Source organism: Rutidosis leptorrhynchoides, chromosome 3, assembly GCF_046630445.1.
Source record: "Rutidosis leptorrhynchoides isolate AG116_Rl617_1_P2 chromosome 3, CSIRO_AGI_Rlap_v1, whole genome shotgun sequence".
Taxonomy (NCBI): domain Eukaryota; kingdom Viridiplantae; phylum Streptophyta; class Magnoliopsida; order Asterales; family Asteraceae; genus Rutidosis; species Rutidosis leptorrhynchoides.
In genome coordinates this window covers 324,304,514-324,328,434 of record NC_092335.1, presented here as the reverse complement: position 1 = coordinate 324,328,434, position 23,921 = coordinate 324,304,514, and the positions used below count along the sequence as shown (strand labels likewise).

At 35.7% G+C, this 23,921-nt stretch overlaps 2 protein-coding genes across 2 annotated transcripts; one reads left to right on the top strand and one right to left on the bottom strand.

Annotated features, from left to right (window-relative positions):
* Window positions 1–7,173: 7,173 nt before the first annotated feature.
* Window positions 7,174–9,422, top strand: LOC139897488 (1-aminocyclopropane-1-carboxylate oxidase homolog 1-like). Its single transcript, XM_071880192.1, has 3 exons — window positions 7,174–7,908; window positions 8,327–8,648; window positions 8,983–9,422. Exons 1-3 carry the CDS (start codon window positions 7,373–7,375, stop codon window positions 9,235–9,237), a joined length of 1,113 nt encoding a protein of 370 aa, XP_071736293.1. The 5' UTR covers window positions 7,174–7,372; the 3' UTR covers window positions 9,238–9,422.
* A 3,510-nt stretch (window positions 9,423–12,932) lies between these two features.
* Window positions 12,933–22,312, bottom strand: LOC139897487 (mitogen-activated protein kinase kinase kinase 3-like). Its single transcript, XM_071880191.1, has 11 exons — window positions 21,726–22,312; window positions 19,286–19,669; window positions 18,361–18,448; window positions 18,130–18,192; window positions 17,425–17,585; window positions 17,261–17,336; window positions 16,187–16,246; window positions 15,953–16,060; window positions 14,099–14,338; window positions 13,850–13,941; window positions 12,933–13,446 (listed from the first exon to the last, which is right to left on the bottom strand). The coding sequence occupies exons 1-11, from the start codon at window positions 22,247–22,249 to the stop codon at window positions 13,170–13,172; spliced, it is 2,073 nt and encodes a 690-aa protein (XP_071736292.1). The 5' UTR covers window positions 22,250–22,312; the 3' UTR covers window positions 12,933–13,169.
* Window positions 22,313–23,921: the final 1,609 nt, after the last annotated feature.

The window sequence follows — 23,921 nt, the reverse complement described above, 5'->3', positions numbered from 1 at the left end:
TCGTCGGTTTATTCGAAGATCGATTTATGTTCTGGATATCATCAAATGCGAGTAAAGGAGGATGATATTCCAAAAACTGCTTTTAGGACGCGTTATGGTCATTACGAGTTTATGGTTATGCCGTTTGGATTGACTAATGCACCAGCTGTGTTCATGGACCTTATGAACCGAGTGTGTGGGCCATATCTTGACAAGTTTGTCATTGTTTTCATTGATGACATACTTATTTACTCAAAGAATGATCAAGAGCACGAAGAACATTTGAGAAAAGTGCTAGAAGTATTAAGGAAAGAAAAACTGTACGCTAAGTTTTCAAAGTGTGCATTTTAGTTGGAAGAAGTTCAATTCATCGGTCATATAGTGAACAAAGAAGGTATCCAGGTGTACCCGGCAAAGATCAAAACCGTTGAAAAGTGGGAAACCCCAAAAACTCCGAAGCATATACGTCAATTTTTAGGATTGGCTGGTTACTACAGAAGATTCTTCCAAGATTTCTCCAAAATAGCAAAACCCTTGACTTCATTAACGCATAAAGGGAAGAAATTTGAATGGAAGGATGAACAAGAGAAGGTGTTTCAATTATTGAAGAAAAAGCTAACTACGGCACTTATATTATCATTGCCTGAAGGGAATGATGATTTTGTGATTTATTGTGACGCATCAAAGCAAGGTCTCGGTTGTGTATTAATGCAACGGACGAAGGTGATTGCTTATGCGTCTAGACAATTGAAGATTCACGAGCAAAATTATACGACGCATGATTTGGAATTAGGCGCGATTGTTTTTGCATTAAAGACTTGGAGGCACTACTTATATGGGGTCAAAAGTATTATATATACCGACCACAAAAGTCTTCAACACATATTTAATCAGAAACAACTGAATATGAGGCAGCGTAGGTGGATTGAATTGTTGAATGATTACGACTTTGAGATTCGTTACCACCCGGGGAAGGCAAATGTGGTAGCCGACACCTTGAGCAGGAAGGACAGAGAACCCATTCGAGTAAAATCTATGAATATAATGATTCACACTAACCTTACTACTCAAATAAAGGAGGCGCAACAAGGAGTTTTAAAAGAGGGAAATTTAAAGGATGAAATTCCCAAAGGATCGGAGAAGCATCTTAATATTCGGGAAGACGGAACCCGGTATAGGGCTGAAAGGATTTAGGTACCAAAATTTGGAGATATGAGAGAAATGGTACTTAGAGAAGCTCATAAAACCAGATACTCAATACATCCTGGAGGGAAGATGTACAAGGATCTCAAGAAACATTTTTGGTGGCCGGGTATGAAAGCCGATGTTGCTAAATACGTAGGAGAATGTTTGATGTGTTCTAAGGTTAAAGCTGAACATCAGAAACCATCAGGTCTACTACAACAACCTGAAATCCCGGAATGGAAATGGGAAAACATTACCATGGATTTCATTACTAAATTGCCAAGGACTGCAAGTGGTTATGATACTATTTGGGTAATAGTTGATCATCTCACCAAGTCAGCACACTTCCTGCCAATAAGAGAAGATGACAAGATGGAGAAGTTAGCACGACTGTATTTGAAGGAAGTCGTCTCCAGACATGGAATACCAATCTCTATTATCTCTGATAGGGATGGCAGATTTATTTCAAGATTCTGGCAGACATTACAGCAAGCATTGGGAACTCGTCTAGACATGAGTACTGCCTATCATCCACAAACTGATGGGCAGAGCAAAAGGACGATACAAACGCTTGAAGACATGCTACGAGCTTGTGTTATTAATTTTGAATACAGTTGGGATCGACATCTACCGTTAGCGGAATTTTCCTACAACAACAGCTACCATTCAAGCATTGAGATGGCGTCGTTTGAAGCACTTTATGGTAGAAAGTGCAGGTCTCCGATTTGTTGGAGTGAAGTGGGGGATAGACAGATTACGGGTCCGGAGATAATACAAGAAACTACCGAGAAAATCATCCAAATTCAACAAAGATTGAAAACCACCCAGAGTCAACAAAAGAGCTACGCGGACAGTAAAAGAAAAGATATAGAGTTTGAAATTGGAGAAATGGTCATGCTTAAGGTTTCACCTTGGAAAGGCGTTGTTCAATTTGGTAAACGGGGGAAACTAAATCCAAGGTACATTGGACCATTCAAGATTATAGATCGTGTCGGACCAGTAGCTTACCAACTGGAGCTACCTCAACAACTCGCAGCTGTACATAACACTTTTCACGTCTCAAATTTGAAGAAATGTTTTACTAAAGAAGATCTCACTATTCTGTTGGACGAAATCCAAATCAATGAAAAAACTTCAATTCATTGAAGAACCCGTCGAAATAATGGATCGTGAGGTTAAGAGACTTAAACAAAACAAGATACCGATTGTTAAGGTTCGATGGAATTCTCGTAGAGGACCCGAGTTCACCTGGGAGCGTGAAGATCAGATGAAGAAGAAATACCCGCATTTATTTCCAGAAGATATGTCAACACCTCCAACTGCTTAAAATTTCGGGACGAAATTTATTTAACGGGTAGGTACTGTAGTGACCCGAACTTTTCCATGTTTATATATATATTAAATGAAATTTTTATTTACATGATTAAGTGTTTCCAACATTTTAAGCAATCAAACTTGTTAAGACTTGATTAATTAAAATAGGTTTCATATAGACAATTGACCACCCAAGTTGACCGATGATTCACGAACGTTAAAACTTGTAAAAACTATATGATGACATATATATGGTTATATATATAGTTAACATGATTTTATTATAAGTATGTATCTCATTAGGTATTTTAACAATGAGTTATATACATAAAAATGAGACTATTAATTTAAGAAACTCGAAAACGATATATATAACGATTATCGTTATAACAACGTCTTACTAGGTACATATGAATCATATTAAGATATTGATACACTTGGTTAATTATGTTAAATGATATGTAAATATATTATTTAGTGTATTAACAATGAAATACATATGTAAAAATAAGACTACTAACTTGATGATTTCTAAACGAGACATATATGTAACGATTATCGTTGTAACGACATTTAACTGTATATATATCATATTAAGATATATTATATATCATAATATCATGATAATATAACAATTTAACATCTCATTTGTTATAATAAACAATGGGTTAACAACATTCAACAAGATCGTTAACCTAAAGGTTTCAAAACAACATTTACATGTAACGACTAACGATGACTTAACGACTCAGTTAAAATGTGTATACATGTAGTGTTTTAATATGTATTCATACACTTTTGAAAGACTTCAAGACACTTATCAAAATACTTCTACTTAACAAAAATGCTTACAATTACATCCTCGTTCAGTTTCATCAACAATTCTACTCGTATGCACCCGTATTTGTACTCGTACAATACACAGCTTTTAGATGTATGTACTATTGGTATATACACTCCAATGATCAGCTCTTAGCAGCCCATGTGAGTCACCTAACACATGTGGGAACCATCATTTGACAACTAGCATGAAATATCTCATAAAATTACAAAAATATGAGTAATCATTCATGACTTATTTACATGAAAACAAAATTACATATCCTTTATATCTAATCCATACACCAACGACCAAAAACACCTACAAACACTTTCATTCTTCAATTTTCTTCATCTAATTGATCTCTCTCAAGTTCTATCTTCAAGTTCTAAGTGTTCTTCATAAATTCCAAAAGTTCTAGTTTCATAAAATCAAGAATACTTCCAAGATTGCAAGTTTACTTCCAAGTTTTCTAAATCCATTCCAAGTAATCATCCAAGATCAAGAAACTTTTGTTACTTACAGTAGGTTATCTTTCTAATACAAGGTAATAATCATATTCAAACTTTAATTCAATTTCTATAACTATAACAATCTTATTTCGAGTGGAAATCTTACTTGAAATTGTTTTCGTGTCATGATTCTGCTTCAAGAACTTTCAAGCCATCCAAGGATCCTTTGAAGCTAGATCTATTTTTCTCATTTCTAGTAGGTTTATCCAAGGAACTTGAGGTAGTAATGATGTTCATAACATCATTCGATTCATACATATAAAGCTATCTTATTCGAAGGTTTAAACTTGTAATCACTAGAACATAGTTTAGTTAATTCTAAACTTGTTCGCAAATAAAAGTTAATCCTTCTAACTTGACTTTTAAAATCAACTAAACACATGTTCTATATCTATATGATATGCTAACTTAATGATTTAAAACCTGGAAACACGAAAAACACCGTAAAATCGGATTTACGCCGTCGTAGTAACACCGCGGGCTGTTTTGGGTTAGTTAATTAAAAACTATGATAAACTTTGATTTAAAAGTTTTTATTCTGGGAAAATGATTTTTATTATGAACATGAAACTATATCCAAAAATTATGGTTAAACTCAAAGTGGAGGTATGTTTTCTAAAATGGTCATCTAGACGTCGTTCTTTCGACTGAAATGACTACCTTTACAAAAACGACTTGTAACTTATTTTTTCGACTATAAACCTATACTTTTTCTGTTTAGATTCATAAAATAGAGTTCAATATGAAACCATAGCAATTTTATTCACTCAAAACGGATTTAAAATGAAGAAGTTATGGGTAAAACAAGATTGGATAATTTTTCTCATTTTAGCTACGTAAAAATTGGTAACAAATCTATTCCAACCATAACTTAATCAACTTGTATTGTATATTATGTAATCTTGAGATGCCATAGATACGTATACAATGTTTCGACCTATCATGTCGACACATCTATATATATTTCGGAACAACTATAGACACTCTATATGTGAATGTTGGAGTTAGCTATACAGGGTTGAGGTTGATTCCAAAATATATATAGTTTGAGTTGTGATCAATACTGAGATACGTATACACTGGGTCGTGGATTGATTCAAGATAATATTTATCGATTTATTTCTGTACATCTAACTGTGGACAACTAGTTGTAGGTTACTAACGAGGACAGCTGACTTAATAAACTTAAAACATCAAAATATATTAAAAGTGTTGTAAATATATTTTGAACATACTTTGATATATATGTATATATTGTTATAGGTTCGTGAATCAACAAGTGGCCAAGTCTTACTTCCCGACGAAGTAAAAATCTGTGAAAGTGAGTTATAGTCCCACTTTTAAAATCTAATATTTTTGGGATGAGAATACATGCAGGTTTTATAAATGATTTACAAAATAGACACAAGTACGTGCAACTACATTCTATGGTTAAATTATCGAAATCGAATATGCCCCTTTTTATTAAAGTCTGGTAATCTAAAAATTAGAGAACAAACACCCTAATTGACGCGAATCCTAAAGATAGATCTATTGGGCCTAACAAACCCCATCCAAAGTACCGGATACTTTAGTACTTCGAAATTTATATCATATCCGAAGGGTGTCCCGGAATGATGGGGATATTCTTATATATGCATCTTGTTAATGTCGGTTACCAGGTGTTCACCATATGAATGATTTTTATCTCTATGTATAGGATGTGTATTGAAATATGGAATCTTGTGGTCTATTGTTACGATTTGATATATATAGGTTAAACCTATAACTCACCAACATTTTTGTTGACGTTTAAAGCATGTTTATTCTCAGGTGAATACTAAGAGCTTCCGTTGTTGCATACTAAAATAAGGACAAGATTTGGAGTCCATGTTTGTATGATATTGTATAAAAACTGCATTCAAGAAACTGATTTCGATGTAACATATTTGTATTGTAAACCATTATGTAATGGTCGTGTGTAAACAGGATATTTTAGATTATCATTATTTGATAATCTACGTAAAGCTTTTTAAACCTTTATTTATGAAATAAAGGTTATGGTTTGTTTTAAAAATGAATGCTGTCTTTGAAAAAACGTCTCATATAGAGGTCAAAACCTCGCAACGAAATCAATTAATATGGAACGTTTTTAATCAATAAGAACGGGACATTTCACCTGCACAGATTGTTTTCGAAATATGAGTATCTTGTGGTCTATAAAAATGATGGAAATGAATATTGATTATGATAAACTAATGAACTCACCAACCTTTTGGTTGACACTTTTAAGCATGTTTATTCTCATGTATGAAAGAAATCTTCCGCTGTGCATTTGCTCATTTTAGAGATATTACTTGGAGTCATTCATGATATATTTCAAAAGACGTTGCATTCGAGTCGTTGAGTTCATCAAGATTAATATTAAGTCATTCATAGTTTGGATATATTATGAAAGGATATGCATATATGTCAACTTTCGATGTAATGAAAGTTTGTCTTTTAAAAACGAATGCAGTGTTTGTAAAATGTATCATATAGAGGTCAAATACCTTGCGATGAAATCAATTATTATGTAACGTTTATAATCGATATGAACGGGGTGTTTCACATACTGTGGTATACCATACTTGATCATACTGTGGTATATCAGCAGTAGGCCCGATTAGGGTTTAGTTCTTGCTTCAATTGGGATGCGATGTGAATTCCGTTTTAAATTCCGCATACATAGCAGATTGATTCGGTGTGTATTTTAGAAATCAAGATTGGAGGCGGTGGAGGATTCCGGTTAAAGAGACCATCTGGTCTATTGCAAGAAGGATCGAGGAATTGCTTGAGGTACGGTTACATTGTTCGATCAAAGAAATTGGATTACATTCCGATTGAAGAATCGATGGACTTTAGAGTTTTTTCCGATTGAATCGTTTGAAACACCGATTTAGAATTTTAAGGTGTAAGGCGGTTTGTGGAATTCGTAATTAGGGCCACATCAGATGGTAGGAAACGGTTTCAGTATTAATGCTGATTAACCGTAACTAAAAAAAGGGGGAAAACTGATAGCAAGTATTATAACTTTTTTTATCCATAATTTCACAAGAGTGCATTTAGCTGAGCAGTTTGCCAGCGCTTTTCAAACTTGATCGCCCCAGAAGGAAGAGCTGGCTCGTAGGATTTAATCCCTTGATTTATAATATGTTATAGGTAGATTATAGATATACATGACACTATTTAGACATTTTACTAATCTATTATAAATTAAGAAAATTTGTTCGGTGATAATTTCTATGAGACCGATGGAATATAAAGTATAAATTTTATATGTACATAAAAAACTATATATAAAGTTCATCAAATGAATTCATGTTACGTTATCGCAAGGAAACATTAAAGTATATACTATCTATTTAATAATGATTAACTCATGAATTTGAACATGTGAGTTAATCAAATTGTTTATTATAGTATCATTTTAGTGGGCATCTGGAATAATATATTATGCACCTGATCTACTAATGGATATGCGGGTTTGACCACTCGTTACTAGTTAATATTGTCTACAACCCAAAACAAAGAATTGAAGAAGATGGTTACAAACAACTCATCTGCAGCAATCCAACCGGATTACGACCGAAAAGCTGATCTGGCAGCGTTCGACGAAACAAAAGCTGGCGTCAAAGGACTAGTTGACGCAGGGATCACTAAAGTCCCTCGTATATTCCTCGTCACACCTTCACCCGAAAACTTCAACTCAATCAACGAACCGAAACCATGTCTTCCAATCATCGACATGGAAGGAATAAACGAAGATCAGAATCTTCGAAAAAAGGTGATGGAGCAAGTGAAAGATGCGTTTCAGAGTTGGGGTTTTTTTCAGATTGTGAATCATGGAATACCAATTAGCTTATTAGAGGATGCGAAAAAGAGTGTTATGGAGTTTTTTGAGCAAGATACAGACTTAAAAAAGCAATGGTACACAAGAGATGTGAGTGGGAAGACTAGAGTGGTTTATAACAGCAATTTCGATTTGTATTATGCACCAGTGACTAGCTGGCGTGACACGTTTTACTGTGTCATGGCTCCTAACCCTCCTCAATCACACGAATTGCCACCGTCTTGCAGGTTTCGATATTATATTATATAGTTTTCTTTCTATTTAACCAGCAAAAACCGATAAGTATTTCTTTGGGCTGAGTATTTATGTTATTTGATGTATGCAGCTTAACGTGGTTATCATGACCGTTTCGACCTTTTGTTTGGTCACCCAATATATGTTGCTTGTAAGGTTTCAACATGAGACCTCTTATGTTAGGACCCAACTGTTTAGTTATGTTGATATCATCACAAATGGTCTAAAGCTCAGTAGCAACATATGTTGGGGTGATTGAAGAAAACATTAGAAATGGTCACAGGATACCTGGTAGTTAGACTACATACATCTGAGTATAAATATTCGCCGTCCACTGTTTGAACATGAAAACGACGACTTATACTAACATATACTGTATTAATATCAATTTTTGAGTTGAATCAATTGTAGAGATATATGGCCAAAGTATTCGAGCCAAGTGATGAAGCTTGGATGTTGTTTGTTTGAGTTGATATCGGAGGCTCTTGGGCTCGACCCTAATCGCCTTTATGACATGGGGTGTGCAGAAGGGCTTTCTCTTCTTGGCCATTATTATCCTTCATGTCCACAACCAGAGTTAACAATAGGCATCCCGGGCCATACCGATGCCGTTTTTATTACGATTCTTCTACAAGATCATGTTGATGGCCTCCAAGTTTTTTATGAGAATCAGTGGGTTGATGTTCCTCCTATCCCAGGAGCTCTGGTAGTCAACGCAGGAGATCTTCTACAGGCATCTTTCTCTTTCAAACCTTGGTTCCGTTTCAAATTTTTTGTTTTAATTCAAAGTAAAAGTTAAATTATAAGGTTTTCCCTGTTTGGGTTATTCGGGAGAACGAGTAATCCAACCCCATACATAGTGTACGCAATCCATCGGGATTACTCCTTGACATTTTCCAACCATTTTCTGGCCACCAAAAGATTCGAACATGATACCTTCTGCAATGATGTCAGAACCCCAACTAGTGGACTACCTTGTGATGGTTTATTAAAAAAAATAATAATAATTCAAAGTAAAACGTACACTAATCTAGTATATAACATCCATGGACCCTTTTGCTTTGCAGTTGATTACAAATGATAAGTTTGTTAGTTCACAACACAAAGTGGTGGCAAACAAGATTGGTCCGAGAGTATCATTTGCGTCGTTCTTTTCAACAAACGTGATTCCCACCATGAAGGTGTTTGAACCGATCAAGGAGTTGGTTTCGGAAGATAACCCAGCCAAGTATAGAGGCACAACGGTGAAAGAATACACAGAATATTTTAGGGAAAAAGGACTTTATGGCACTACTCCTCGTTTGCAACACTTCAAGATCTAAACATCAAAAAGTTGGCCCTCTTTTCATGTAATAATTCATCTTTAAAATGGTTGCTCTGTATTGTGTGTGTTTTAAAACAATATATAATCTACAAGAGAGGTTTAATAAGATGTATGAAAAAAAGATGTACGAAAATAAGATGTATAGATATGTAAAATAGTCTGATTACCCTTTCCCTTTGGCAAATTGGGATGTTTCAGTGTGATTTGAAGTTTTTTTTTTTTGTCTTGAACTTGGTCTGTGTTGGGGGTCACGTGACATTACTACACGGTGTAGTTGATCATCGTTTGGTGTTTGCGTAGGCTTGTGTTTGATATATAGGTGCACAGAATCGGTTTTGGACCGGTTCCGGTTCCAAAAAAACCGGTTTTTTCCGGAACCGGTTCCGGTTTCGGATTCGGTTATTTTGATCGGTTTTTTTCGGATTTTTTTCGGAATCGGTTTTTATTCGGTGCTCGACCGGTTTTTTTCGGATTTTTTTCCCGGACTAGTATTTTACCGGGTGCGATTTTTACCGGAATTTTTTTACGGGATCGATTCTTATAACTTTTGAAAAACAATAATATAGTTATAACTTATAAGTTATAACGCTTTGCACTATAAATAATATAATTATAAATTATAACGCTTACCACTATAAATAATATAAATAACAACATATTTATTTATAACGCTTACAAGTTACAACTTACAACTATAAATAACAACACTTTTATTTGAACAATACAATAAAAAATTTATAAAAAAGTTAATACATTTTGAGCTTCGGCATGGCCATCACCCAAAAATATATTACTAGTTTACAACTAAAGTATATCGAGCTTCGGCATGGCCATCACCCGTTATACTCGTGTTGCCTTTGTAAACCTTCATATCGATCATGTGTATGAAATTCATCGTCTTGTAAGTGTTGTCGCATTTGTGTAATTCTTTCTTCAATGTCAAATAGATCAAATTTACCTTCTTCCAATTCGGTGTCGGTATTTTCTTCGGTTGTTGTTGGTGATAATCCTGCTTGTTCTTCTTCTAGAGCTATACCATCTTCAACATCGTTATCTAATGGGCATTCTAATGATGTTTGATCTTGTATCCTATCTACCCCATCCAAATAATCCTTCAAACATACGCATACTTCCACGGCTTGAGGTGTAAGTCTTAACCTTCTATCGGATATAATTCGACCGCTAACCGAAAAGGCCGATTCGGAAGCTACGGTCGAAGCTTGGACGGCTAATAAGTCACGAGCTAAAGTGGCTAATATTGGATAGGTGTCTATGTCATCTTTTGTTTTCCACCAACCCAATACGTCAAAATTGTGAATTTGTTCGGGAGAAAAGTTTAGTGTTAAGTTTCCAAGTTTATAGTTTCCCAACTCGCTTGTGGGTGTTGATGTTCTTGCACGCTTCGTAGCGTCTTCACGTAATTGAATAAAAAGGGTTATATTAAGATCTCGGGGCCTTCGATGAGACGATCCAGCCGCATATTGGTCAACAATTGGGTTTGTTTGTCGACCATATTTTGTTGCGTAAACTCCAAATAATTGCTCAAAAATTTGATTAAATTCGTATATTTGATTACTTATATAGCTAGGTTCGGCATCTTCGGGGCCATGCATACAATCCAAATTATTATATATTGTTGTCATCATAAGTTCGACCCCATTAAAATTTATTCGTGGGTCAAGCGCGCAAGCACAACAAAAAACCATGGGTAATTTACCAAAATATTTTTTAAACTTTTTTCTTATGTGAAAAACGGTTTGTCTAAATAAACGATTACTAGAACCCGCAAATTCGACTATTTTTTCCGTCATTAAATAAAGTTGTTGTAATACAAGTGAACTAGTTGGGTAATAAACACCCGATAATTTGTCCGTTGCCTCTTTAAAAACTTGTAAAAAAACTTGTTAATGCTTCTAAGTCATCCCATTCTTGATTTTCAAACGGTTCGGACAATCCTTTTCTAAGTAGTTTTTCATTAAAACCCGTCACGTTGTCGTAATATATTTTCAAACATAATAAAAGTAGAATTCCATCGAGTATTATTATCAAAATAAGGCCCTAACCAAACCCCACCACAAATTTAACGTATTTTTTATAGTTATGATGTCGTTCGTTGCTCGAACGATATATTGTTACTAATAATCTTCTAAATTTATCTTTTAACGGACCACAATAGTTTAAACAATCTTGAACGGCCAAGTTTATAATATGAGCAACACAACGTGTATGTACTAAAGCACCATCTAAAACCGGTTTTAAACGAATTTTTAACATACGCATTGCACTATTATTATTTGACGCATTATCTAGAGAAATACTAAAAATTTTATCGTCTAAATTATATTCAATTAAAGTGTCGTGTAGAATTTTCCTTATATTATTACCCGTATGCGGATAACCAAATAATTTAAAAGCGATTGTCCGTTTCATTAATAACCAAGAATCGGGATGAAACCAATGAGTGGTAACGGCTAAATAAGAATTTTGTGCGGTCCAAACATCACATGTTATAGAAACTTTATATTTATAGTTTCCATAATTTAAACGCATCACGTCTTAAAGTAGAACGACTTACATTATTATATCGCGGTTGTAGTCGAGTACGAATTATTTGCGTAAGTTTTGGATTGTTAAAGTGGTTGAAAGGAAGCCCTTGTTGAATGACATACTTCGTTAAATCGATACGAAGGCCTTCCATATCGAAAGCTAAAAGTGAGTCATCCCGACCAAGTGGAGGTTGCATCGCATCTTGATCAAAAATTGATTTACAACTTGTAGGTGTAGCAAGATGTTTTCGTAAAGAAGTGTTACCTACACTTGAATAATAATTCCCACATCTTTTACAACGAGCTTTTTCCGCCCCATCATTCATTACACACAAGTCGAAATTAGCCCAAACATCGCCTTTTCGGCTAGTTGTTTTTATGTGGCTAACATCGTTGTTGGTGTATTTGCGTGAAGATGTTCCAACGGAAGTGGAAGCGGATGTTTGAGAATTATCCATAATAACTAGTAACTACTGCGTTATTGTTAATAAGTGAATAATTATATATTAAGATTTAGAGAGATATTTGAGAATTGAGATTTGAGAGTATGAAACGGTGTGATTTCAACCAAAACTAATACTATGTATTTATACTAGACTAATGGGGGTAAAATTGTCAAAAAAAAAGTTCAAAAAACTGCACAAAAAATAGAAAAAGAAACGGCTAATTTTTTTTATTTTTTTTTTTTTGACCGTTGATGCCGAAAACCGGTTGAGAACCGGTTTTTGTCCGGTTTTTACCCGATTTTTAACCGGTCGAGGTTCGAAACTGGATCCGGTTTAGAATCGGTTCGGATCTGGATCTGGTACCGGTTTTCGAGCAGAACCGGTTTTGTCAGAACCGGTTTTCGGATCTACACCGGTTTTTTTTGAAAACCTGTTCTGTTGTGCACCTCTAGTTTGATATAATAAGTGTTCTTGTAAGGGGTCATCTGAAACCAAACATAACCTAAATAAACCCAATTTAGATAAATGGGTAAAAATTTACACTACTTGTAAGTTAATAATGCCAAGAACACTATGGAATGCTCCTAGGACCTAGAGCAAACCAACATTCTAGATTACCAGTTCCAGTATATCATCCAAAAATACATTACGAGTGCGCTTACACAAATATCTTGGTTCATCTTATGCAACAAGACATCTGAAAATGTCAAAGTCAATTAAATGAGATGTCGCTGTTATATTCATTCTATAAGAAATTTGGCCAACATGAACTTATCAAGCCATAAAAACCGACCAATCTCTACCATGTTTGTATACATTAATAAAGCTCATACCCGTCTTTATTTACACTTAATCACAACGACGAACAATTCCTTCCAATAAAAAGTTTCCTACTAAGATGGACTGATCCTATAAAATTTAGTAAATCTTTTGGTGGATCAAATGAAGTGTGGTTTTCGAGATCTGGTGGGCGTTTGGGGTTTAACCTGAGGGGTTTCAAACCATGGGTCACGTGTGGTTTGGAAATTGGGTCTTGAAGGAACTTCATTCAAATTGTAATTACTTTGACTTTGACTTTGACTTTGACCTTGACCAATCAAGGTATAAGATGGATGAGGAGGTGAAGCATAACCATTTCTGTATGTGGATCCATACTGCCTTAATGGGCTTGATTTCGGAGATACAGGCAAAGACGTAATTGCTCTCGTATTTCTCCTGCAGATTTAAACATAAATAATATTTAGTAACACAGCCTTTAATTCGAAAAATTAGTCACCTTTTTACTTTTAAAAGATCAAGCCGGTAATTTCTAAAATCATTACCGACCGAACTTTTGCAACCAAAATGCAAAAAAGTAACTAACTTGGTAAAAGATAATCTATCATAAGCACAAGAGGGGGCAACTTTGACCCTTTAATTAAATAATAAATGGATTGATAAAGTTTTATGTTTAAAAAGCATTTTTTAAAGCATTAAACCACCTGAATTAGCTAACTTTAAAATAAATAAAAAATTAGATTAATTAGTTAACAAAACCACTTTCAACCCGTCACCTAATCCACCCAACCTGCTCATTTTGCCACCTCAAACGAGCACTCTTTAAGTTGTAAAAAAATACCTTGGACTCAACATTGCACTTCTAGATGATGCAACTACGGGTGCCTCAAACGAATTTGTGTTTCTTCTGTTAGAATGCATTTCCGAGGCCGTCTGTTTTAACATTAGAAACCATAATGTATAGATTAGTCTAACTTGATTTGTAACAGAAGAATTGAAATATCCATTTCTCAAAATATTCATGTAATATTTTAAATGTAACTAAACTAGTGAGTAACAAATGTGTATGCAACTATTTAAATGGTTTTACCGGGGTACGACTTCCGTCAAAGGTGAAAGGAAATGCTTCCTTGGTTAAGCTAATAACATTGGTTCCTCTTGATGTTGATTGGTCCCGAACAAATGGATGATCCAACAATTTTGAGGCTGGGGGTCGTAAAGATGGGTCCCGTTGTAAGCATTGTTTTATAAATGATTTTGCATTTTTTGAAAGATGGTCGGGTATTTCAGGCATATCTTTGCTATTTCCAATCTTGAATATTGCTGCCACCTGAAATGCAACATGTCCAATGAAGTTATGAATTTATGTAAAAAAGAGTATCACAACAAAAGTTAAGTATACAGGGGATGGTTGGATGTTAGTTACAATGTGAATATTACGAATGTAAGTCAATGTAATGAATCAAAAAACAAAGCGTTAACGTGTTATATTGAACCACCTTTAGCATAATGCAAGGTTGCAAAATTAATCGGTCAGGACTTTGGGACTTTGGAAGGAGTAATCGGCAATTCGGGGACTATTCGGATTGGAGCTTTTATACATTTAGGGTGTGTTTGGATGAAACTAGCTTGTAGCTGGAGCTGGAGCTTGTAGCCAGAGCTAGAAGCTGAAGCTTATTTTTTAAGCTAGAAGCTGGAGCTTATGTTTTATAAGTGTTTGGTAAAGTAGCTGGAGCTTATGTATTTAAAATGACATGAATGTATCAAAAAATTAAATTTAAATAATGATTTAAGGGCTAGTAATGTAATTTTACCTTCATAAGCTCCCTGACTTATTTTCAAAAGCTACTTCTAGTAGCTTATTTTTCCAGAGCTTATTTTTTTCATAAGCTCTGGAATATTTGTCTGCCAAACAAGGCTAGAAGCTAAAGCTTATGAAAATAATAAGCTTAAGCTCTCATAAGCTCCAAGAAGCTTGTATACCAAACACACCCTTAAATGATAAATTTCAAAAGTATATGTATGAATATATAGAAGAAAACCATAAAGATAAACATAAACTTTAACATAATTGTCTAAAAAATAAATATAATCATTCATTTTGTTCAACAATTCAAAAATTTTAGTTTATATTCATGTTAAAATGTTGACCAATTTTGACTTTGACCGACTTTGATCGACAAACCCGATTCAATCCATTAACAGACGTTGACCGATTAATTAAACGGATTTTGGAAAATTGGAACAAGACTGTTCGTAAAAAAAGAATAATTGGGGATTAATCAAGAGTAATTGAGGTTTTTTTACAACAGTGGCATAATGTATTCGAAATTAAGTCTTTTGAAAAGACTTGCACCGATGTTGATCATCTACGGTCAACATAACAAAGATAGGAGAGTGTAATTAATGTGAGGAGTAGTTAATGAAGGTAGAAAAAATGGGTGGGTCAGGCCATGGTGGTAAAACTTGGCTGGCTAGTTGTGGACTCGTGGTTTTGAAGTTACCAGTCAAATTGTCCGACCCGACTAGGCCAAGTCGGTCATAAGTCACCGGTCAACTCTCAACTGTCAACCTCGGTAAAAATCTGTCAGCAGCCCCCGGATTTAGTCAATCAAATTTAGGATTATGCGGTCAAAATCGTTCAAGTCGGTCAAAGTCAGTCAAAAGAGTCAAAGTCAAATTTGGTTAATGTCCAATTGGGGACCGATTAGACCCTAAAAGATCATGACAGACTAGTCCCCTCTTAGCAACTTTTACAAACATGGGTTAGGCCGGTATAGTAGCAAGTCAAAATGGGAATACAGTGCATGTCAAAACGGACCAGGTTTGGATGGACATACCTACAAACAACTTTTTATCCTTCTTTCAAGTTTACCATATATAAAATGATTTTATACTGGCGAAAAGATAAAGCTTAAATTTACATATGATTGAGACATCATACCCCCTCATATTGGCCCCACGGAGGCTTTGACGTTGCCATTTCAAGAACTGTACATCCCAAACTCCAAATATCTACCGCAAGGTTGTAACCATTTGTATTCATTACAACCTGAGATCAAAAAGTTGCATGAGTATATATATATATATATATATATATATATATATATATATATATATATATATATATATATATATTTTACGTATAAAATACGACATTTAGATGAAGAAAAAGTACCTCAGGCGCCATCCAGTAGGGGCTTCCTTTGAAGGAAAGCATTGAAGTACAGTTTGTTATCTGATAACAAGTAAATGCCTTATCAGAACTAGTGCAATATTTCATTCTCTCTTCTTTAAACACTAAGGAGACAAAATTCGGAACAATTTATAAAGTTACTAAAGCAAGATCGTAAAAAAAATGGCATTTTTTAAATAATGACACTGCAAAATTACTAGTTAATTTTCTTAAGCAAACAAACAAAAAAGTAATCCATAGAGAGCAGTCTCTAGATTACCCTTCCTTTAGCAGAGCTGCAAGAATGAGTCATCTTTTAAAATTTATATCATCAAATTTTCAATAAAATATAGTAAAATTCTTTTTAACTTCCTTTCAAGGTTTTGAAACGGACACATCATCAAATTAGAGTAAGAACATTTCTCTACCTTTCTGCACTGGAAAATATGCAGTCAACAGAGGTCAAAAGTTTGGAAAATCTAACAAAGTCAAATATAGTTGACAAAGTTCATGAAAGTCTATGCATGCATGATACAGTATATCTGAACCATTTTTCAAAAATACTTCTATTACTCGAACCCATGACCTCCAAGTCAAAAAGAGTCAACATTATCATTTAAAAGTCAAGGTGACAAAGAAGCTTCCAGAATGTATTACATCTTTTAATAGAAAAAGACGGTTTCCACTTTCTATTAGTCATACAGTCAAACCTATGACATTTCATACTCCAAAGTACCTCACAAAATGGTCAGGTCAAGTGGGCTGGGTAACGACTAAAGAGTCAAACGAAGGATTTTAATTATGTGTGATAAGTTGTCCAACAACAAATATAGTTTATCCATTTTTTTAAACTTCATTAAATAAATATCATCGTGTTTTATACGATAACAAAAATATAGTATTAACTTACAAATCTAATTTGCTTTGACTTAAAATACCTATGGCATGTTACATATAAAATACTCCGTAACAAATTAGAACGACGGAAACAATTTAATTACTTCATTTTTTCTGATTAGTCAGCTTCTTAGATAACTATGTATTAAATTAACTTCTACTAGGAGTATGTATACTTACATGTTTTGCCATGCCAAAATCAGCAAGTTTGATTTCACCATTAGGGTCGACTAATATGTTTGCCCCTTTTATATCTCTGCAATGGAGCATACATTTCTTATTGGCATACAAAAAGTCAATTCGAAGATTATAAACATTTCAACGACAACAAAACAAAAACGTACCTGTGTACTGTATTTCTTTCGTGCAGATAAGCAAGCCCACTGAGGAGTTGCCTAGTGTAATTTTGAATTACGGGCTCCCTAAACGGACCGTATTCTTGCAGTAGCTTGTGAATGGAACCACCCGAGACGAAATCCAAATAAACAGATAGTGTGTCCTCCCCCTGAAAATTCCAAAAAAATCATCCCCATACACTTTTGATTCTTTACTGCTTTTCAAAAAAAAAAAAAAAAAATTATATCTTTACACTACAGAAAAGTTGTTTATGACCATCTAATCTCCGTGTCACTTTCCATTCACTTTGCAATTGAAAGCTACATAAATGTTTTCAGTCTTTTGCCACCCAAAATATTTCCATGAACGTGTTCGAATGTGAGCTATAAATGTTACTACATATTAAGCTGATATTAAATGATAGGATACATATTATGAACTTTTAAGTAACAGTCCTAAATTTCTAAAATTCAAATAATCATATACACACATGTTCGTCACATTGTGTATATGATTATTCAAATTCAAAAACCACATAAGAGTGATATTATATTATACTTGATAATTGTACTCGTTTTCCCTACAACTGAAACCTGTGCAATTAGTTTTAGAGTTTATACATGAATGGATCACGTTGAAACTCATAAAGTCAAATTAGGATGTTGTGCTAATTTTACTTGGCCAATAATGATTACGTAAAAAAGGTAAAGTACCATTTCACTTCCATAGTACTGAACAATATTCGGATGCTTAAGCTTACTGAGCAATGTGATCTCCTGTTATAAAGAGCATAGACTTTTCAGAAAAAGAAAATAATAATAATAATATACTATAAACAGAATGAAGTTTGTGAAATTATAAGGGTAAATCTCATTTCCCCAAAACATATTACAATGTGAATGTGTGTGTGTGTGTGTGTGTGTGTGTGTAATATAAAAACAGACCTGGTTCAATTGCTTCAAACATTCTTTTGATGACTGATCATCCGCAACAACCTTAACTTCTTTTATCGCACACATCTGCCCACTCTCACTATTAAAAACACACACAGACGCCAACAGAGTTTCTTAACTGTCTGTTACTAATCTTATATCATGCAACATATAAAATATATAGCGAAAGTGCACGTGCAAATTTTTTAAAACAGTTTACAGACAAGCATATTTATTATTTATTACATAATCTATATATTATTACTTAATACAGAATATATACATCTCTTTTGCAGAAAATAAAGACTATGGTGTATCAACAATCAAAACCAACACTGTTAACTTTGATAAAATAAAAATAAAAAAAAATAAAAAAATAAAAAAAGGAATATGGTGCATTCAATTGATATAATCCCTGAACAACGTTATTGGAAGTATTTAGTTATACATATACTTTGTCATTAGATACTCGGAAGTCGAATGTGGGGTTTATTAAGGTGGCATTACATCTAGGACCAAACTTTATAAATATATAAATAAATATTAAATATATATAATATATAATATATAATTAAAATAAAAATAGGATTAATCCATAATTAGAGGCGGTAATTTTGGCCCCTTTACTTATAAATGGTTTGATTTAAATTGGGTGAAGCGAGTTGATTGTTACCAACAACCCTTTTGTAATGTAGACAACCTCCTAATTCAAAAACTCGGATTATCAATGCACTACATTTATTTTTCTAACTTGTACGGATATTTAGAACAGTTAACCATATTTAAAAGTCTGCAAAGTGTTGACCCATAACCCAAGCTAGCCACATCAGCTAAGCAAACCGTTGACCCATAACCCAACATAGCCACCTCTAGTCCACAATAGATGTACATTTAACATACAAAGAGCCATAATAAAAAACAACTAAACATAGCATACCTGTTAAAACCGAGGTAGACATGTCCAAACGTGCCCCGTCCCAATAATTTTCCTTTCTTCCACTTGGATGGTTTGGGGTTTGAATTCTCGGTGACACCAAGCGTTTTGTTACTGGACAATACTGAAGAGGGACTAGTAGGTGAGATGGGTGAGCTGCCGGTTCGGTTACTCGACAACCCGGAACAAGGGCTCGTGGGTGAGCTGGGTGGAAGAGGCAGCGGATGACATTCGTCTAGTCTTTTGATAGGAGAGTCTAGAGTTGTACTAGTAGAAGCACTAAACCGTGGATGAAGTGGTGATGTGGCAGTGGTCCCCACTCTTGGTCCGGGACATGGACTTCTTGCTCGAGGGCTCGACTTGGCCTCCACATACCCTCTATTAGACCTGACAAACAAGACCCAAAGCTTAAAAAGTGGGTTGATTGGGTTTACTTGAAGACCCAAATGGGTCCAAGCACATAATATCAAAAATTACTCCAAGACCCAAATGGGTCCAATAACATAATAGAAAATTACTTGCGGACCCAAATGGGTCCAAATGGGTTTAGTTCAAAAGATTCGATTACAGATCGTGAGTTCGAGGCGCGTTATTCAACGCGCGTTTTTCGACGTGAGTTTTCGACGCCCGGTTTCGACCCCCCGTCTTCGAACCGCGTTTTCAACACCCGGTTTCGGCGCCAATGTGCCCCCGGTTTCGACCCCCCGGTTTCGGCCTTGGGTTTCAACCCCCGGTTTCAGCGGCCGTTTTCGACGCCCAGTTCAACCCCCGTTTTCGGCCCCCGTTTTAAGACCCCGCTTTCGGCGACCAAATTCGGCGCCCGGTTTCGGCCCCCATTTTTTACCCCCGTTTTCGAGGCCCGTTTTCGGCGCGTGTTTTCGTGCCCAGGTATCAGACCCCGTTTTCAGCGTCCGTTTAGCGCGCCGGTTTTCGAACCCGTTTTAGGCGCCCGTTTTCGGCGCCCGTTTTCGGGCCCCCGTTTTTTGACACCGTTTTCGACGCCCGGTGTCGGCCCCCGGTTTCGTCGCGCGTTTTCGGCGCCCGGTTTCGACGCCCGGTTGTGCGCGCCGTTTCGGCCTCTGGGTTTTAGGCCCTCATTTCGTCGCGCCCGTTTCGGCGCCCGGTTTCGGCGCCCGTTTTCGTCGCCCGTTTTTGGCCCCAGTTTCGGCGCCCGTTTTCGGCTCCCGGTTTTGTCGCCCGGTTTCGGCCCCCGGTTTCGACGCCCGTTTTCGGCGCCCGGTTTCGGCTTGCCGGGTTTGAACCGCGTTTTGGAGGCGCATTTTCGACGCCAGGTTTCGAGGCACGTTTTTGACGCGCATTTTCGACGCCCGGTTTCGAGGCGTGTTTTCGGCCCGAGATTTTGGCGCGCGTTTTTCGACGCCCGTTCTTTACGTGTGTTTTCGACGCGCCTTTTTCGTTCATCAAAAAATACAATTAAGAACAATTTTACTAGCCCAACCCAACCGACCCGGGTCTTGACCCAACCCGACCCGGGTCTTTAATTCGGACCCATCTCGATCCGTTTGCCAAGTATACCCTCTATCATTAAAAAAAAAAAAAAAAACAAATTATCAACATGATAAAGCTATAATTAGTAATGGGTATTTCATATTTGGATGTGCGCGTAAAGCGATTATTGTGTGGTGAAGTTTAAATGTACTTGATTTTCTGATTACTCGATGTCAAAAAAATCGAACTTTAAAACAAATCAAAAGTAGTTGCATGAAAACTCATTACTTAGACATAAGAGCGTCTAACTATCCTTAATTATAATCAGATAATTATCTAAATCTACTTTGGATTCTTCAAGTAAGGATGATTATCTATAAAACGCAAATGGAAGCCCCTCCCATACGTTTGGACTTGATGCTAAAAACATGTTAACCTAGGATTCTGATATCCACAAGGTTGCAAAAATCGGAAAAAAATCGCCGAGAACTCGCTCAACTATAATCCAATTTGCAGAAGCATGTAAGAACGATATCTCGCTCAACTATAAGTAACTTTAATAACCGCTAATATAGGTTTTGCCCCTTACTAAATTTGGCTAAACAAATTAACTTCGGGAAAATTTCAAGTCTAGTCATATAATCTATCATATATGACATATCGATCCAACTTTTCGACTTCTAATAGTGATTACAATCAAAAGAAACGAAAACATACATTCTCATTGTCACCTTAACTTTTCAAATAAGTCTAAAAACGAATTCAGGAAATCTTTAACAAAACACAACTAGCTTAATTTGATCATTCATAATACATTGCGAATTCAGCTAAAATTAGTGCCATGTTCTATTTAAGCATTGAACCCTAATACCCTTGTTTCTAATTACACTTAAGTAACTTCCCAATTTCATCAAATACTAGGCCAATATATCTAAGCTAAACCCTAATTTACAATTTCTCCAAGAAGCAATTTTTATTGAATTTTAATACAAACCTGAAAAAACCCAATTGAGGAATATCAATATTGCTATGTTCATCAGCAGAAGAAACAGAAGATCCACCACTTGAAGAAACCGACCCGAAACCATTTTGATTATTTGGGTCCACTACTCCAATCGTTGACGGCAACGAAGTCGTAGGCGAAATCGACGGCAACGACGTCGTAGGTGAAATCGACGGCAGCGAGGTCGTAGGCGAAATTGACGTCAACGAAGTCGTCGGCGAAATTGACGGTTGAGGTAACGGATGGGCTATTCGATCCGAATCAAAACCCGAATACCCAGAAGACGATCCGGGTACAGGTAAAGGAGATGGAGAGGAGTAATCACGGCTGACACGTGGCGACCCACGTGGCAATACGCCGTCGTTTAATGGCTGCTGTTGTTTATAATTGGTGTGATAATTATTACTGAAAAATGGATTGTCTTGATTTTTGATGGGTGATTGTTGGTCTTTGTTTTTGGTTGATTTCTTGCCGAACCAAGAAGACATGTTTTTTTCGATGAAATTTGACTTCATTTTTGGATTGGGGTTTTAGGGTTGAAGAAGAAGAAGAAGAAGAAGATATTATTACAATTATTACAATTACAATTACAATTATTACAATTATTACAATTTACAATGAAATGAAGAAAGAAAAGAAAAAAGAAGTTGGAGGATGAGATGGGGGAGTGGGACCCTATCCAATCAAATGAAACGTGATTGAAAGACAAATAAAGAGTTAACAACCAGCTGTTAGCTGGGCCATGTAGCCGAGCCGAGGCGGATCATTTGTGTTTCATCCGTGTACGGCCGTGAAACTTAAAACTTCACCAGTTGGATGGGATGAAAACTTTGTAAATTGGAATTAGGGGGGCGCCCGCTGATAATGTGTACGGGTTTTATATACTCACGATCCGTTCGTGCTTTTTCTGTTCATTGAGATACGTTCTTGGATAAAAAAAATTCGCCCATGCCCGTTACCTGCAAACATGGTTGCAAAAATCGGAAAAATCGGCCGAGAACTCGGCGATAACTCCCCGAGTTCAGAAAGTCAACGTTAATCAACAACCGAATTCTCCCCGAGTTCTCGAAGAACTCCCAAAAATTGCCCCGCAGAAAACTCACCAAGTTCCGAATTCTTCAACCTTGCCCGCAAATACCCGTGACTCACAGGTAAACTCGCGGGTAATATTATACTACAACTTCGTTATTTTTTTTAGAAAAGTTAGGAAATTTTAGTAATTATAAACAATATGATTATTACATTACAAATAAATTCCTTTTTAATTTGATAATTGTATGTATAAACTCGCGATTAAATAAAAAAAAAGTCTCATAAATTAGCGGATCGGGCTTTACCCGCGACGGGTAGTATGTACCCGCAACCCGCCCACGATCCGTTTGTGGTATGATTTTTTACCCGTACCTGTACCCGCGGGTAAGATTTTATGATTTTACTCGCCCATTACGGATCGCGTCTCCGCGGATCACGGGTTTTTTCTCGCCCATTGCCATCTCTACTTAGAACTCATTTGTTCCTTTTTACTAAAATAACGATAACTATCAAAATTAAAAAAAAAAAAAATCATCAATAAATAAAATGAATCTTTAAATTGATATATCTAACCAATCAAACGGCTAATATGCTAGAACAAAAGAGAACTAGACCTAGCTAACTGACCAAGCATAGATTAGATCTTAGGGGTACGGTCTACTCTTATCAACGAAGGGGTTTAAGGGTCTTTCGAGTTTAACTCTCGGGTCCGGTGCACCGTGAATAATGAAATGTCCCGTTCATATTGATTATAAACGTTCCATATTAATTGATTTCGCTGCGAGGTTTTGACCTCTATATGAGACGTTTTTCAAAGACTGCATTCGTTTTTAAAACAAACCATAACCTTTATTTTATCAACAAGGTTAAAAAGTCACCACTTAGATTATTCAGAAATGATAATCTAACAAATATCACACTTACACATTACCAATACTGTGACGATCGCTCCAAATCCATATGGACGAACACGTCATTTATTGATTTCATTGCGAGGTATTTGACCTCTATATGATACGTTTTGTAAATATTGCATTCTTTTCAAAAGGTACACAATAAATGAATATCAATTTCTAAGGTTTTCAACGTTTGATGATTTCTACATATAGACAATCACCATAAATAATAGTTTACCATAATACATCCGTTGACAAT

Excerpts from the sequence above, each read along its gene's own strand:
- LOC139897488 (XM_071880192.1), top strand. The coding sequence starts at position 7,373 with ATGGTTACAAACAACTCATCTGCAGCAATCCAACCGGATTACGACCGA. Across the intron at positions 7,909-8,326 it reads GAATTGCCACCGTCTTGCAG|AGATATATGGCCAAAGTATT; the intron begins GTTTCGATATTA and ends AATCAATTGTAG. Across the intron at positions 8,649-8,982 it reads ACGCAGGAGATCTTCTACAG|TTGATTACAAATGATAAGTT; the intron begins GCATCTTTCTCT and ends TTTGCTTTGCAG.
- LOC139897487 (XM_071880191.1), bottom strand. The coding sequence starts at position 22,249 with ATGAAGTCAAATTTCATCGAAAAAAACATGTCTTCTTGGTTCGGCAAG. Across the intron at positions 17,337-17,424 it reads GAAAGAAATACAGTACACAG|AGATATAAAAGGGGCAAACA; the intron begins GTACGTTTTTGT and ends GCTCCATTGCAG. Across the intron at positions 13,447-13,849 it reads AGTGCAATGTTGAGTCCAAG|GAGAAATACGAGAGCAATTA; the intron begins GTATTTTTTTAC and ends TTAAATCTGCAG.